Source organism: Gallus gallus, chromosome 2, assembly GCF_016699485.2.
Source record: "Gallus gallus isolate bGalGal1 chromosome 2, bGalGal1.mat.broiler.GRCg7b, whole genome shotgun sequence".
NCBI classification, from domain to species: Eukaryota; Metazoa; Chordata; class Aves; order Galliformes; family Phasianidae; genus Gallus; species Gallus gallus.
The window spans coordinates 61,736,405-61,753,921 of record NC_052533.1 but is presented as its reverse complement, the minus strand read 5'-3'; the positions used below and the strand labels follow the sequence as shown (position 1 = coordinate 61,753,921).

The window sequence follows — 17,517 nt, the reverse complement described above, 5'->3', positions numbered from 1 at the left end:
GTGGAACAGGCCTGCTTACATTTACTGCAGGCCCAGCCTTTTAAGCAAAAGACCTCACCTTTTGTGAAGACAGGCAGTTTAACATAATTTAATTCACATTTAATTATTTTTCTCTTGAAATAAAACATCCCAGAGGCCTTTCTTAAGACAAGATCATCTGTGTTGGTCACAAAACAGTATTACAGCTTGTACAGTTAGACCTCTTTGGAACGGAACGAGTGAAGTGCTGTAAATGCCAGGCAGACTGTCTTTTGAATAGGGCAATGTCTGCTACAGGGAGGGCAAAATCTGGATTAAAAAAGTGTATATTTTCATTTCAGAAGAGCCACAAAAGAAGATGATCTCTGATGAAGTTTTACTCACTGGTTGTCTAGGACAAAACCAGTAGAAACTCACAGCCCATATCTAGGCAAGTGTCTGCATCATCTTCCCATGTAATGAGTCAAATTGCTGGCAGGGAGATCTTCGAGATCCAAGAGCCTGCTTTCACTTTTTGTCATTTAGTTGTCCTTTGACAGTCTATCTGAATGTTTTCATTGAGAGGAAAAACAGAGGAAGAGGAAGAGGAAGAGGAAGAGGAAGAGGAAGAGGAAGAGGAAGAGAGGAGAGGAGAGGAGAGGAGAGGAGAGGAGAGGAGAGGAGAGGAGAGGAGAGGAGAGGAGAGGAGAGGAGAGGAGAGGAGAGGAGAGGAGAGGAGAGGAGAGGAGAGGAGAGGAGAGGAGAGGAGAGGAGAGGAGAGGAGAGGAGAGAAAGCATCAGCAGAATTCACTGTATATTAAGATAGGTTTGGCTGCACCAATCTCTCACTCTTCATGTGCACGTGTGAGTTTTTAATAATCTCTTGTAGCTACATGTTGGGCTTTCTCTTTCTGCTTGTTCTCTTTCTCTCTTTGTTTTTCAAACAGATGTTTACCTGAATCTGAATATCCCTGGAATTGATCACTTCCACGATTCCCACAACGTTGTCAAACACGAGGCCAAACTTTTTACAGTTATCTAAAATAGAAATAATCATAAATAAGAAAGGCAAGATAAAAAGAAATATATGCAGGCCGGCTGCATTAAGTACAAAAGTTTCCAGTCTCATACTGCATAGCTGATCACTGGTGATCAGTCCATTAAGATGAATGAAATGATTCAGATGCATTATTAATTGCATAAGTCAGTTTTTTCAGGATTGGCATTTAAAGCCCAGCTGAGCTATCCACTCACCGATAGTAATTGAATTGATCTTTCCTTTTATCTGAAGTGTAGACTTGTTACACTTGAAGATGTAGGCTACTTGCTTGAGTTCAGTGTTGGTAATGACCAGGTCATTCTTATCCTCTTGATATTCCTATTTCAGAAGAAAGTTTATTTATTTGGTTATCTTCAACTAGCTAACAGTCAGGCAGAGCTTAGTACAACATATCCTCAAGTCATTGCATCACTGCAACAGGACAATCTACTTCTGATGGATTAAAAATCCAATGTGATTGGTGGCTGGATATTTCACCTACCTCAGCCTTTGGTGATGCATGTGTACGTTCTAGAGCTGCAGAACTGAAGAACTTGGCATAGACCAAGACAAAACCCACTGATTTGGTAGCAAAGACATTATGCTCTCAGCAGTGTAAGAATGCCCTCACAGAACTCTCGTTTGGCTCTCATTCAACTTAGAACCAACATGTTGAAGGCCAAACCAAGTTTTCACTCCCAGCAATGCTATCAAGGGCTGCATACAGTATATTGTGAACCAGTGCAGGCAGTACCTTAAACAGTAGGAGGACTATGTGAAGAAATTTTCTTTCATTATAAAGTGCAAAAGGATGTTTACACTCTATGAGTGTCAAAGAAAGGCTAGGGATCCACAAGGGAAGTTTCAGGTAGTATAACTCTAATGCAAAATAGCAGAGGTAAATTGTAGCTACACTTGGTGCAAACTTTACTCCACAGTAATGACTGTGTATTTAAACTGCTGTGTGACTAAATTGCTTATTGCTTCTTCCCTCTTTAAACCAACACAGTGACGTGGCTTTTCGCTTCCAGATAGTTTGGTATGTGCCTCCACAAATTAACTCCCGGGCTATAAACAAAGCTATCTTTTTCTTCAGTAGATTGAGCAAAAGGAAAACACTTCTGCACTTTTAAGCGTGAGAGAGGTGTTTGCATGGAATGAGTGACTGAGTGATGGAAAATAAATGTGTAATTCCATCAATTAACAAGGATGGAAAAAGTGCTCTGTGCTTTCTCACAAGAGTGGCCTGCAACAAGGGATTTTAATTGGAATTCTCCATTGGATTTGTTTCTGGAGCACTGTCTGATTTTGCTAGAATTTATTTGTTGATTTTGACATTCTCTGTTTCAGATGAATTGTTTTGGATTCTCAGAGACAAAAGAATTAACTTTAGATCTTAGAGAATAATAACAGCTAAACTGGAGTAAGGCACGGTAATGCAGAATCCACCCATTTTAGTTGCAAATTTGATTTGTTGCTACTTGATCACGGACAGCCTTTTGCAAGAAGCTCAGGACTCAATCTGCTTTTCAGTGTGCAGTGTGCAATTCAGCGGCGTGACTGGAACGCACCACTCTCCATTTTTTCCCCTCTAGCTCCAAGACGGGGGCATGGCTCTGCTGCGGGGAGTTCTTGGGGGAGGTGGGACTCGGAGTATGGCTTTTCGTGGGAGAACGAGCGGGTGGACCTTGGGCACGTAGGCTGGGGTTCTTGTGAGTCTTCTGGTCATCAGAGACATGGCGAAGCCCTTGGAAAAAACAGGGTCGTTATTATAAAAGAGAATCTGTTCTCTAGTCCTAAGGCTATTCCTATTGAAATAAGAAAGATATTATCTGAATCATTTGCAATTGTGTTAAATTATCTTAGGAGTTGACATTTTTTATTTCCTCGTGCTTTGCCTGGGTAACCACCTGAAGTATAACCGGCATAGATATTTTTAGACATTTATATAAAACCTCTTTTACTGTGGATGGGCTGTCTTAAAACCTTTACAAGAAATGCAGCAGTCTTTTAGTCCCTCTATCTGTAGAGAGCTCTGTGATCTTGCTATTGAGTATTTTTACATCCAGAAAAGTGAGGTTCTTTTTCTAATTTGGCACTAGAGGCAGATACATCAATTATAAGTATTTAAATTCACAGCCATCTACTTTAATTACAACTATCCATTATTAATACAAAAGGTTTTATCACACTGATTTGTGAGCCATACCTTTCCATCCAAAATATGACACAGGTTGGTACACTGACTGTGGGTCAGAAACAGGAATAACTTCTGATTGTAATTGCAACTTTGAAGTTCACCAGCTACTGGGGATTGAAGATGTCTAACTCGGCTGCATTGAAATTAAATAGGGAATTCAAAATAAGTGGTGTGAATTTCAGGAATACTGAAGAATTTTGAGTGATGCTACTTGTAAAAGAGGGTTTGGTATGCTGTCTCATCCAGATGGATCAGTACAAGCCTTGGAAAGGTCTGTTGCCTAAACGTAGCTTAAAAACATTGGTGGAATTTGGGTCAGTACATGCAACAGCTGTTGATGTAGTTTGACTCAAGGGTCAGAATTTGATTTCTTTTCTCCTGACCTTTGGTAATTGCCTCTCCTTGGTTAAGCTGTGCAAACAGGGCTGAGCGAGATGCCGTTCCTTCATCCTTTGGGGGGGTTTCTGTATCGAAGATGGGGGGAGGTCCCGGTGGAGGCGGTGGTGGTGGAGGCGGTGAAGAGAGGCATGACCCACTGGTTAGGACAGACCTCATAGATGTGGGTGATGCAACAGGACCCTGTGTGGGATAGATGGAAATGATTTTTAAATACAATTTTTCAAGGAACACTTTATTATGATAGCTCTTACTCGTTAACATCCTTGGATACTGTTGAGTTTCATTGATTCCAGACAGCAACAGATTCAGAACTTCTAGCATCGTAAGTGAAAATAACACTATTATTCTTTCCTTGCATCAATGGAAGCAAGGCTGGAAAGGCAGGTAGTCCACACTGCTCCTCCACCTAACATACTTACACAAAATGCTTGCCAAGAGTATTATTAAACATCTTCAATATTAAAGTCTCCATATGATTTACATGTGGTGTGTTATGTAAATACTTCTCATATGCAAAAGCAAAAATCTCTCTTTTTTTTCAGACACTGTATTCAGTAACTTGATGTGTGTTCAGAAACACAGAAAGCATTCTGTCTAAAAAATAACTGGGAGGGTCATCGAATGTCACTTAGACATATGCAAGATTCTCAACTATAAAAATATGTAAAATGCTGTTCTTCAGACTGTTGAAGTAACCTGCAAAGATTCAAATTGCAGTAGAGTACAAAGCTGTGGACATTCAAGACAGTTCTTTATGAAATTCAACATTTTTTGATTTCTCAAATTATTTTTTTTTCTATTGCAGGAGATCCCAGCACGTGAATAATGAGTGAGGGGACCTTGATAAAGTAAGTAATGCAATCATTCTATTAGTTTGCATAATCAAAAGTAAATGTTTTGGTCTGAATGGTAATGCTCATATATAATATTATCAGACAAACAGGAAATGCTGATAATGAGCTGATGAAAATTTCATGCGTCCTACTGATAGAAAAGATAGAAAGAATCTGAGAAACTGAGAATCACTTTTCCTATCTCGCCACTGAGTGTCACTCTGATGCCAGAAATTGCTCATCTAGACAGCATCTCTGCAGCAGAGCAGAGACTGTTTTATAAGAGCTGCTGTAAAAAAATTAGGTTGGTTCTGATTAATTTAGCCACCTATACAAGTGTTGTGCATTGCACTATCTCATATTCATTAGGTGGGCAGAAACAGTGGAAAAATGACAGAGACTTACAGAGTCAGGTCTCCTAATTGGCTACCTTTGTCAGGAGATACAGGTTGTTAAAAATGCATCTCAGGTAACCAATACTGGAAACAGATATTGCTTAGCTGGACTCAAAGGATATTTTTAATTGTTTAATGTGCCACCGCTTCCTGCTTTGCACTAAGCGAAAACATCAAAGCACCCATCTGGTTCATGCATCTCACTGGAGTAAAATCTGTAGCTATTTTTTAAACAGTAAACTAGCTTTGGCTTGTGATCTCAAATGTGAAAGGGGCTGAGGTGCACACACATTTTGATTCTTCAGACATCCTTTAAAAAAAAAACAAACAAGACTGGCACACTTGAGTACCCAACAGTATTCAGACCTCTCAGTCTGTATGACCCTGATTTAAGCAGCACGGAAAAGTAATAACAACATTAATTAACATCTTAACGTAACCCTTCTCTTGGCACATGGGTCTTCAGCATGTGGGTACTGTTCCATTTGAGGCAACCGTTTATGACTGTGTTAGTGATAAATACACTGCAAGATACTTTATGAAATTAGTGGCATTAAAACTGCACTGCACAATAAGACCTGTTGAATTCCTGGCACTCAGGTGAGTAACAAAGCTGATATAATAGCACGGTCTGATTGTTTCTGAAAGGATCTGTGATATCTTAAAGCAATGAGTTCTCCCCTGTGCTATTAAATGGTTTTAATCAAATGTCAACAAAAGAGGAGAAACCCCTTTTGGAATTGATTATCATTTATTGTCAAGAGACACCAGTACCAGATTCTGATGTTGTTTGCTCTTAGAGACGTTTCATTGTTGCACCTATACATTTAACTCTGAGCATTTCTGCATATGTACTTGGTAATTATAGGTTATTATTTTAGACTGGGGACAACTCCCCCACTGGGAACTCGATTTACAGTGCTCATCTTCCTGCCTGTGCTCAGGCCAGTAATGCCAGTAATGTTACCTGCAGCAAGGTGGGCACAACCGTGAATTACTATAGTGAAAAATGAATGTAAGTGGATTTAGTGGCAAATCAGTTATTGCTGCCTGAGGTGCAAACAGAGATCTTCCCTATCTGTTGCCTGCAACCATAGCAACTGAATTCACTATGTCCCGGTTATCCAGAATTATGAACGTTGCATTTGCAGGTCTTTTTAAAATACTCAGCTACGCAGAAATGGCACTCACCATCCACACTGCAGTGTGAACGTGTAGCTATGAATTATGTATGCTTTAAGTGAGTAGACTAATGGTAGTACTGGCAGTAGTGGTTAATAACTTGTGGCTTGAGATACAAATTTGGCCATCTGATTTCCCAACATACTTTATAGCTTCCACCTGCATAAATACAGTACTGTGATTTTCCAGAAACTCGTGTGTGAAAGAGTCATTGTTTGAGGAGCAACTGTCACCTAGAAGCAGAAGCAGCTGACATTCTTTTGTAATTAACACCAATTAAATTCTGCAAAAGCTACAAAGATGCAGGAGTTATCTGCATGTTCTGCATACAACACAGAATGGTGGGTCACTGCCAATCTCTTTGCTTCAGGTGTTAAAGGCCTACACCTTATCTATGCAAGAGACTCCGAGCTCAAACGATGATGCTGAGCAGTATCAACGGGCAGTTTTCCAAGCAGGAACAAAGGTAAGGGAACGTCCAGTAACCAGAGTAGAAGCAAAACTCAGAGGAATTTAATTGTGAGAAGTGGATGATCCCTCTCCCAGAACTCTGAAAGAACTATCTAGTGAAAACACAAACAAAACAGAAGGATTTTAAATAATCAAATTCAGACACGGTCTGATGTGATTGGAGAATGTCTTATTTACTTCTCAAGGGCAGAGGTGGGAAAGGATCTGGGCAATTAGAAGCATGTTCTTCTTCTAGAGCAGTGCTTGCAGATGATAAGCTAAGTCTAGTCAAAAACCTCCTCCTTCCTTTACAAGCCTGGTCCTTCCTCTGAAATCACTGGCTATCTCTACTGAGCTCAAAAGATGTTGGGTTATATCTAATAACAGTACAGGAGCTGTCATGAGGAGAAGACAACCTGTGTTCTTCATTTTTCCTCGTAATCATGTGGAATCACAGAAATAAGTGGTGGACTGAACCTTTGTTGTAAACTTTTCTCCTTCGTGACAAATTCTTGTTTATTGCCGAGTTACAGCTACAGAAGCTAACAGAACATGGTGACATTTTCAATTATGTCTAAACATCAATGGCCAGGGTCTGAAAATCTACTGCCATTCTGAAAACCGCAAACTATTTCAGTCATAATTTAACCTAGGCAAAATGAAAAGGCAAGTCAAAGTCTGAAAAGGTTGCTAAAGATAGGGCCAGGACTAACTGCTCCACTGTAAATCTACCATCTAATGACATGGATACATCCAGTATGACAATCCTCAAATGAAATAGGGCAGCATGGAAAAGACACAGAGGTCTGAGAAGACTTGGGAAGGCATACAGAGTCATGCTGTACGGAAGGGCTCAATCTCACTCTAGCTGTTATCTTCTTTTCTTTTCCATTTTAATCTACCTGATGGAAATCAAGCTAACAGTCAAGCGATGTGAATTTTTTTTTGTGGGAGGAGCAGGGTAACATTCAGAAGGGGATAGAAGGCACAAGTGAACTGGAAATGCAGAAAACATGGTGCACTTCTTGCATTCCCTGCATGCCAGGGAGATTGTGTTGAACTAAAACATGCTCATGCCAAGGGCAGTTTTAAAACCAGACTAGAGAAGTGGCTCCAGGAACTTTCTTCTTTTGATTAGTTTTGACCTCTGTTAATGCACAGATCTCAATGTTATCAACCTAAGTCACTGGAAATTGGTTTCCTTTTCTTAGTCATCTTTCTAAGACCACTTAGATCCTTGGGCTCTAGAATATTTCTGACCCAGACTCTTGAACTATTCTGGTATCTAGCAATACTTGCCTATAGTCCTATCCTATTTCAACTAAAGTGCTCTTCACAAAGTCCATTCATTTCTTTTCTGTATAGGGTGGTGTTTACGAGAGCTGCTGGGAATAAAATAGCACGTTATATGCCCACAAAAGTTCATCTTTCCTAAGGCAGCAGGTGCTTACCAGCTTTGCTATTTGCAAACAACTCTTTATATTAACTTCAAGCAGATGTTAACAACAGTGTGTCTTTACACAAAGAGTATTAAGAGCCATTTGGACTAGCAAAGGCGGTTATTTGCAAGCCGTCTTTCTTCCTCTTTTATTTCAGCTGTTTGCCTTGGTAACAGCTGCTGTTCTCAGAGCTGTGGTGTCTGTACACTTCGTGACAAGTTGTGCTGATAGCAGAATGTTCTCATTGCCATGTTGGTGAGGTCATTTTTTTCGTCATTTGAAAATATGCCCCTTGTAAGAACTGCGAGGGGAATACAGAGCTTCAGCCTTTCTTCATGAAAATGCAACATAAAAACAAGCCATTAATGTTTAACCTGTTAGCTCTGTATCAGAGGGAACTTGATATGGTTTCAGTCTTGTTCCTGGGGCTTCCTGAAATATGGGAAAAGGTGTCATTCTCTGAGTAAGATCCTGTCAAGAACAGAGGATGCAGGCCCTGTGGTCATGTAGAAATAGTTATGAAGGGGACAAAACATTCCAGAATTTTTCTCTCTGGGAAAAGAAAAATGTATTTGGCCTCCTTCTAAACTATGTACTGAATGGAGTGACAGGAAGGGGTCAGGGATAGCCTTTGCTGGATAGCCCAGAGGCATCTGCAGAGGCTCAAGAGCTTCCCATTGCCTGTGCTTCAGCCATTTCCCTGGAGCCAGCGCCTGAAGCTGCTGACAGCCTGGGGTCTGATAAATGCATATTATCACCGTGGAAGGGTTTGCAGGATTGCAGTACAAGCTCAGAGTAAGCTGTATTTCTACCTTTATCTCATAGGACTGGCAGAAGGGTGAGGTACCCTTCTTTTTTCTTCAAGCTGTCTGCCTACCTGGCTTAGTGGAATAAAGAAGAGACTGTTTATTTTTGGGGGAGCTGGCTAATTAAAATTCATCTGTGCTGGATGTTATTTAATTCCCTTGATATTACAGTAGAGACGAGTGAAACCCTTGGCTTCCGGGGAGCTAGGCCTTGCATACAGAACATGTCTACCAAGGGCTTTCCCTGGAGCACAATGCAGTGGCCAGTCTTGTCAGAGAAACACAACAGTGTCTATGCACGTGCTCTGTAGGTTGTAGAGGCTATATGAAGCTTGACATGCTATTGTGTTTGTAGTATCGAAGCAGGAAAGAACCCTAATCAGAATCTCCTGCCTCTGTCAGTGGTTCCCAGTGGCAGCTGGGAAGAGCTGAAATGGAACCACGCAGTTTTATCACATGGGCATGCTGCTGTCCTGGAGGAGGATGAAAAGGTCTTATGGGCCAGGTCCTGTACAAACCACCATGGTATTTCTCTGTGTTTATCTAGCCTTAGCTGACACAGTGCAGCATGTGTACAGGGAGGAACAAAGTTCTTATGGTGGGAACCTGCTGTGGAATATTTAAGGGAACATCCATCTCTTGTAACTCTAATGGACAGTTTTAACCAAACAGATTATAAATATCTATACAGTGCATATAAATAAATTCAATATGAATGTGTGTAATATATGGCACTTTTTTGTTTGTAACTCACGTTATGATGTAAGTATCTATTTGTGTCTGAGGCAACAGGTGGCTTAGAGATAGGCATTAAATCCCTCCCTTAATTTATTGAAAAGCCACCTTTTCAAGGCAGCAGGTAAATAGAAATCCTAATGGGGACTATGTTCTCCTTAAAAAATAAAAATAAAAACCCCTCTCTTTTAGTAATCCTAGTTTCTCACCTAAAATCATTACAGCATTCTATATTGTTCTTCTTGTACATATGCACAGGCAAAGACAAGAATTGTGGAGCTCAAAATATCATGTGTCAACCTCTGGGAACAGGTGGACTCTGACTTAGGGGCACAGAGCTCTTGTTAAGGTGTTTTTTGTGTAAAAGTAGCTTAGCACAACAGTCCTATTACGGACTGTATTTATGCCACCTGTCTGCATGGGGTTCCGCTGCCCTGAGATACACAATTTACTAGATGAAACAGCTGACTTGCAGGGCCTGTAATCGTTGAGAGTTAAAACACAAAACAACAAAAACCAGACTAGGCTCTTTTTTTCTTGTTACTGAGTCCCAGCAGAATTACTTATCTGTTGAGTTTGCAAACTTTTAAGCCCCTTTTAATGCATTTCTGCCATTTGTCACCTGTTCAGGATTTAAAGTGGTCCTCACATTTTCCCAGGTACCCAGTCAGAAATGTTTTACACAGCTAAGGTCTTCTAAATCATCTGAAAGCTGTATCTTAGTGCAGGTGTCAGTGAAGAACTTGCTCCCACAGGCACATTAAGCTGTCCTGTACTCAAACAAAAATCCAGTTAAAAAGATGACTCTCTACTGTACTACACTTAAGTTTTAACAGATGTTCTTTTTTCCTTTTCTCTCCATTTTACATGCTTTCAGTTTTCTCTTCCCTTTCCCCTTTCCACTGAAACCAGGTTGCGTTATGTTACATGTTGCATTTGACAGCTGTTGTCAAACAAACGTCTCCCAGCCTCTTCCTTAACGTGTCTGAGTGGTGTTGGGTCACTGATGTTGAAAGGACCCCACTGATAGGCAGCAGAGACATGTATTTTCAGCCATTTTTTAAATAAGGGATTACAACCACTTTCTTTCAAAGGGACTTCAGTGTCATAGAGGCAAACTCCAACAGAGGCAACTAGTTGTAGAGTTGCCAGGATGCTTCTAAGACGATGGGCAACTTTTAGGGCAATTTCCAAATAAGATGTTGCCTTAAAGAAAGGGTTCTTCCTTTATCTTTCTGGTGGCCAGTTTCTAAATTGATCATGTATCAAAATCTGCATGTTGTCTATTCCCTGAGAAACAAACAGCTGAAGGGGACAAATTTTTAACATAAAATATAAGGAAAGGAGGAGAGGGAGAGGAAGAGGGAGAAGGAAAGGGAATAAAAGGGAAGAGAAAGAGACAGAAAAGGCAATGAAAAGCTGTGACAAGAAAAACTGAGCACTCTGGAAAAGTCTGTGTCCTATCCAAGGTACAGACATTTAAATGGGTCTATCTGTGCTGCCATTAGTTCTATCAAATGAAGCCTCTGGGATTGAAGTTGTGGCTTTGGATGGAATTTGGCACTACAGTTTTGACCTTTAGCTTCAGTGAAGTGGCTCAGACGATGGCTTCTTGATAAGTGAGTCAAACCAAACAGCACAGAAGAGATACTGTAATGATAATAGAAGGCTTTTGCCTGCAGGATTTGGTCTTTTTCAGCTTGTTCACATGGGTATTTAGAGAGCTGATACATCGCAAGAAAGTATTTTGATAGTACAGGAGACAGGCAGAGCCTTTTTATAGGAAAATGTCTGCAGGTGATTATTTGGGATGAGCATGAAATGGCCAAAGGTTGTATTGAGCCCAGTGTAATTGCACTCAGGCTGATGTAGGAAGCATGATGGCCATTTGTAGAACCTGTGGTGAATTTCAACTTCTAGAGAATGTTTTTAGAATAGTATATGACCATATGTATGTATATTAATGAAAGGAAAAAAGACTTCAGGAGGTCCCTTCCAACCCAAGCCATTCCATGATTCTATGACTCGGTTGGAATAGGATATAAATAAATCTCAACTGATTCAACTACATCAAATGTTATACAGATGCAATTCCTCCTAACAATTTGCTCTGATTTGTAAATGGGGGGTGGGAGAGCATTCATTACTTGAGTGTCATTTTGTGTTAAACCAAACACTGTAAAGAAATTCACTCCTATTTTGTGAATACCTCTTCAATTCCTGCTGTCAAAATTTGTCCTAAATGACAACTGGGTACAAACAGCAAAAACTTACTGCAGCTCTATCTGCAAGTGAGAGGAACATTTAGGACAATTCTCCTTGAGCAAGATCTGTTTCTTAACAATTATTTGATGTACAGGAAGCTACAGCAACCTCTCATTATCGCTGGTTGTTTTCTTGCTGCAGAGTTAACCTGCAGTAATAGGAGCAGAAGTTTCACTTCCCCCAGCTTACTCATGCAGTCCTTGTAGCAAACAAACTTTTACAAGGCATTCTTGTGAGCTTATATTACAGCTGTTCATTTCTTTGCACCACCAAAAGAAAAAAAAAAGCGGGGAGGAAAGCAAGAGCTGTGCTTCAATAGAATCCCTTCTTTAGGAGGCGGGGGGAAAGAAAAGGACACTTGCTATTTTCAGTAATGACTGAAAAAAAGGCATAGGTTACTGTTACAGCTGTACATTTCATGTTTAAGTCAGAAGGCTGTAGCAAGAAAATATGACGGTTGCTGCATGGGTAAAATGCTACGCTGGACATTTACAGCATTTCATTGTATTATCAGTTCTTGCATAAAACTCATTGACACTTCAGAATGTCATATACGGCAGCAAATTAATGCTTGCATATCGCTATTAGGTGCATAATTACTATCGTTCCAATTATCAAGATGGCATAATTGATATATAGAGAGTATATTGAACTGCTACTCACCACAGGATACATTTATGTGTTTTAGTTTTAGTGCATGTACTGTAATTTATTAAGACATTTCTTACACTTTCCTCTAAAGTGGCTGCCTGGGTGCTACTGCCGGAGCCAAGAGCACTACTGTACGTACTAATGATTTGTTACAAAGTTGGCTGCAGCTGCCCTGTGCAGTTTGATGGATGGGTACATGGGGGCTGGAAATTGCACAGCTTTGTGATCCTGCCTTGGAGCACGGCCAGAAATGTGTGCGCCACACTATGCTGCATCTATAGATAAAGAGGCCAACTGCCCATTAAAAAAACTGCCCCCTCCTTTTTGGAAACGCAAGCTTAGCCTGATCTGGGCTGATGCTATTGGTGCTTTGTTGCAGTCCAAGCTATAGCAATACAGCTCTGAGAAATGCAGTAGTTAATGTTCTCCATGAATATTTAGTCTCTTTAGAAATACCCCGATATCTCACTTAACAGCTTTTTCTATAATGCTTCTAGAATTGCTTTGTTGACTTCTGCAGCTATGAAGGCTAAATTATTGCTATAGTGTACTTGTAAGTGTGTACTTACACTGGTCAAAGACTTGCTTTCTTCCTCTCTCCCCCTAAAGCAGAATAGCTTTTCTGTATCAACGTCTCCCTTTCATAAATGTACCACCGCCTTAATGCCTCGCCACACTACTGCTTTTCCCTTTTATGCATATAAGTGGAAGCTGCTGTGTGCCATGATTAACAACTGTGTCTGGAATATTTCTATGACTTTTAAATATTGCATTTCATAGAATTGTAGAATCGTTTGAGGTGGAAGGGACCTTTAAAGGTCACCTAGTCCAACTCCCGTGCAGTGAACAGGGACACCTACAAGTGAGATCAGGTTGCTCAGAACCTGCTCCAGCCTGACCTTGAACATCTCCAGGGATGGGACATCCACCACATCTCTGGGCAACCCGGGCAACCCTTAATGTAAAAAGCATTTTTCCTTATATCCAGTCTAAATCTCACCTCTTTTAGTTTGAAACCATTTGCCCATGTTCTATCACAACAAACCCTGCTAAAGAGTCCGTCCGCCTCTTTCTTATAGCCTCCCTTTCTGTCTAGGCCCTGATTCTGCAGACCGTTAGGCTTAAATTCATGCAGCATGAATCCGTCCCTTTCACTCTCACCTTAAAACGCACAAAAAAATCACAGTATCATTTTAGTAATTCATTGCTTTCATGAATATATTTGTTACCAATCTTCATAAAAATATTTCAACAACATCTAAACAACAAGGTATTTAAACAACCCACTAACTTACTGGATTCCAATGTCCTTACACTCACGTGAAGTAAAAATTTACAAACCCTTTTCTTGTAGACGTATAATCTTCAGCGTAATCTTTCTGGAGGACATTATATGAATGATAGTTCATATGATCCATACTTCCAAGACGTCTTCTTTCAAATGAAAGTGGTATCCCAATTGAGTGAAAGCAATGCTTTAGACGTACTAATAGACTCATCACTCAAGATGTACTAAGCACTGTTCACAGTAAACTACGATTAATGTGAATAAACAATTCACACCTAGATTTGGCTTCAGCAATCTGCTGCACGTCTACACACTCACTGATTACAACAGAATCGGATGGAGCATGTGTGAAACTGTGTACTAAATTAAGGAAGAGCATCATATTTAACATTTCAGATTTTTACTTACAGAAACCTACAAAGCAGCAGATAATTCCAGTCTTTCAATTTATCAGGTTTAAATATTTTTGCATTGCTTCAAACTAAAAGGTTTTACACAGATCATAGTTTCTCCTGTATTTGAACTTGCATTTGAATACTGTAAGGACCTGTACAATGTCTGTTGCCGAGAACGGGTCGGATATGTTCTACATTCTTTCATATGATTATCTCCTCCATACATAGGAGATGAAGTAACTTTTCCAGATACCGCGTCAATATACATTCTATCATAAAGATCTGTTTCACTTCCTTGTGTTCCTGAGTTGTCACCATGATTTGGGTCTGAGGATTAAGTTATCTGATAGTCTGTGTCAGCCCTCATAACAGTCATTCAGTTAAAAAAGAAATGTTTGCCTATGCAGATGTGATAGTCTTGGTGTGAATGACTGTATGTGCACATATCTGCATGCACTGGTAAGTTTAGAAAATTATGACAGCAAATCTTGTAACTTGGTAATAAACGTGCCAATCTTATGTAGAACATTGCATGTATGTAGCCTGTTGACATAAACTCTGTCCTTTATATCCAACAGAAAATTCATTCCTAATGTTTTTACTTCTTTTAGAGAACAATACTCATTGTGATCATCTTGTTATGCATTTCAGATGTATCACCCAGCAGATGCTGATATAGAGCATAAATAGCACAGTTATATATGCTACCTCTCTGAATATATATATGAAGTATATATATTTCAGAAATTATCTTTGTACGTATAAAATACTAATTTTATGCAGATGGCTGTCTGTGGACTAAGAACTTGGTATGAATTACTTGTGTTTCTTTTTCCTTCACATTTTTTGTTTTTGTTCCTACGTTCCACTGTATCTGGCCTGGAGAACTGTGTCTGTCTCTCCTCACTATCTGCACTAATCTTTTTTCCTCAAAAACACAGAGGCCTGATAGATCAGCTTTGCCTGCCTTTCGAGCTTCTATCAGCTTGGCTAGGAAGTTCATTGGGTGTGAGTTCTGTTTCTCACCTGGATATGTATTTTTCTGAGCTAATGACCTACATTAGAAGTCAAATTGGTTACTTATATTTTATGTCTTTTTTCATGAAAAACTAAAGGGTACTTACAGTTTTACTCCAGGTGAGACCTGTGGTATGATGTTCTTTGATATATGCTTGAAGCTCAGACCAGATGTTCAAGTAGGACTTCACCCAATCAACATGGCGTGTATCACTGTAAAAAACAGAAACAATATTTATATCTGTGTTTGTAATTCAAATTAGAAAATGCTGCTATTCATGCTTAAAGCAGATAAAGCCTGCAGCCACAGACAAACTGGTTAGCAGGCAGCAAGCCAGCACAGTGCTGAAGATGCTTAGGTCTATTACACTGCAAAGTTTTCAGGCCCTTCCAGAGGACAAAGAAGGACAAAGGTGCCTCTAGCACAGCCTGCTTCTTGCTGGTAGGGTGTTACCTGCTCCTGTTCAAACTCAGTCAACTGAAGAAGCACCAAAGCTATCTGGAAGTTGGTAGCAGCTTCCTGGACTCAATCTCAAGGTTCTGAATCTTAGAAAATGAAGTATTTGTAGGTTACCTGAAGTGCTCTAGCTCCCAAGTTCATATGTAGCCAGCGTAATACCAGCTCGTGTAATAGGCAGCTGATTGAAAAACTTATACATCAAGAATTTTCATACAAATTAAAAGTTGGCTCTGGAATCATTATTTGGAAGTCTTCCACTGGTACATAAAGTGAGAACAAAAAGTACATACAGAAAGAGAAACTGCTGGTATGATGTGGTCCTTACTTAGGGAACTCCACATAAGAATAATTACTGAACAGTGATTGCCATGGAGTGGATGCTCCCAAGTGCTTGGGTACCTACCCCCTGCTTATTTCCTTTGGAGCTTGAAGTTTAATACTGCTGAGGATCTGGGACAATAGGTTTAATCCAAGGCCTAGTGAAGTCAAGAAACAGCTTTCCTCTGCTTTGGAAGACATTGTGATCTGGTCAAATATTCAGTTAAAAACATGGGAAGAATTCCTTTTTAGGAGAAGAACTAACTTTATATCTAGCTAATGCACCCTCTTTATACCTCGATGTGAGATTTTATTTTGCTTTAGGATAAGTATCTCCAAAGCTACATAGTAAAAATGTTCAGTTACCTCAAGCAGGTCAACTAAGGCTTCAAAAATAATAATATATGATATATTTTTCACATATATAATACATATGCAATATATTTATACATATAAAACAAACTGAAATCTATACATAAAGTTATATATTTAAATACATAAGTATATAAAGTTTTCCTCACTAAAGAGAGGAAACTTGACTGCAAACACTATTTTTCACTGAGGATATAAAAATAAAAAGCCAAAATCTGGCCTCCAAAAGTACCAAATAAACAGGATTTATACGTGACATTTGTTAAGAGAGCATACAAAGGACCTATACTTATTCTTTTTTTGATCTCATTCATGGAACTGTTCCGTGAATTCCCTGTGCTCTTTAAGAACAATGCAGTGGTCCAGAAAAAAATCACTTTGAGAGCTATGAGAGTAGATGCTCAACTGTACACACACAGCATGTAAACACACATTTTCAAGCAGAGAGAAAAAATAGCAACAGTTTGAGTGCACAGGTGAGACAGGGACACACAGCAGCTAGTTAGCCAACACTCTGGCACTCCAGAAAATCAATCATATTAACTTGCAGAGAACGAAAACCAGCATTGCTAGTGCTGCTGCCATTCTGTGACACACTGCTGGTCTAAGACGAGGAGAGGAAAACAAGCTACTGTGATCAGATTTTAACAAATGCTTTTTTGTTTACAAAATGCTTTTTTTGTGTGTGATGGGATTGTGAGCCCTGTTAGCGTGGTTAATGCTCTCTTCTCTCACTGTGGCTAGTAGATACTGGGGCTTTGCAACATACCTGTGCTTGTAGTCCTTTAATACCCTGTTAGTATAAAAGGTAGCAGCATCATTCATCTCCTTGACATAAGGGCCTGGTTTAGGAGACTAGGACCATCAACCCATGGTAGCAGGAAACGACAGAAGGAGAAAGGAGGTAAAACATTAGTCAGATACCTTCCCTGATATATTAGGTATAATATAAAGCAGCTTCTTGGTTGTAGTAGAGTGAAGAACTATGCAGATGAGACTACAATGTTCTGCAAGATTTGGACCTATTCTGGGCCAGAACACCCAGTGGACTGACAGCCGTCCCAACTGGCCCATGTGTAACTTACCACTGCTATCCAGCCGAGCGCAGGTATGCTTTCGCTGACGGCTGAGAGATGGTTGAACATTTTACTTCCTCTGTTTCTTTCTCTAAAGTTCTGTATTTCCTGAATCTTCTCTGATATCGGCTTGAGAAGCACTGCCACTTCATTCTGCGAGAAAAAAAGAAAGCACTGCTGTTAACAATCGGCAGTCCAAAAACACCCTGTGGTGTACCACTGTCCTCCCTGCCTGTCGT

General features: G+C 39.9%; 1 protein-coding gene and 1 non-coding gene across 16 annotated transcripts in view; one reads left to right on the top strand and one right to left on the bottom strand.

The window, feature by feature from the left end:
• ATXN1 overlaps nt 1–17,517 on the top strand; it is a 257,493-nt gene that overhangs the window by 7,678 nt on the left and 232,298 nt on the right. For all 8 annotated transcript variants that reach the window (XR_006937206.1, XR_005855809.2, XR_005855824.2 and 5 more), the window contains exons 2-3: nt 4,402–4,444; nt 6,377–6,472. This is a non-coding gene — a transcript (ataxin 1). The remainder of the gene's footprint in view (nt 1–4,401; nt 4,445–6,376; nt 6,473–17,517) is intronic.
• Nucleotides 1–17,517, bottom strand: part of CAP2 (cyclase associated actin cytoskeleton regulatory protein 2) — a 67,488-nt gene that overhangs the window by 4,938 nt on the left and 45,033 nt on the right. For all 8 annotated transcript variants that reach the window (XM_046924155.1, XM_046924178.1, XM_040683690.2 and 5 more), the window contains 7 exons: nt 17,288–17,431; nt 16,972–17,057; nt 15,160–15,265; nt 3,581–3,776; nt 2,569–2,744; nt 1,213–1,336; nt 914–996 (listed from right to left, as the gene is read on the bottom strand). In XM_046924155.1, coding sequence (XP_046780111.1) covers nt 914–996; nt 1,213–1,336; nt 2,569–2,744; nt 3,581–3,776; nt 15,160–15,265; nt 16,972–17,057; nt 17,288–17,431 — 915 coding nt within the window. The remainder of the gene's footprint in view (nt 1–913; nt 997–1,212; nt 1,337–2,568; nt 2,745–3,580; nt 3,777–15,159; nt 15,266–16,971; nt 17,058–17,287; nt 17,432–17,517) is intronic.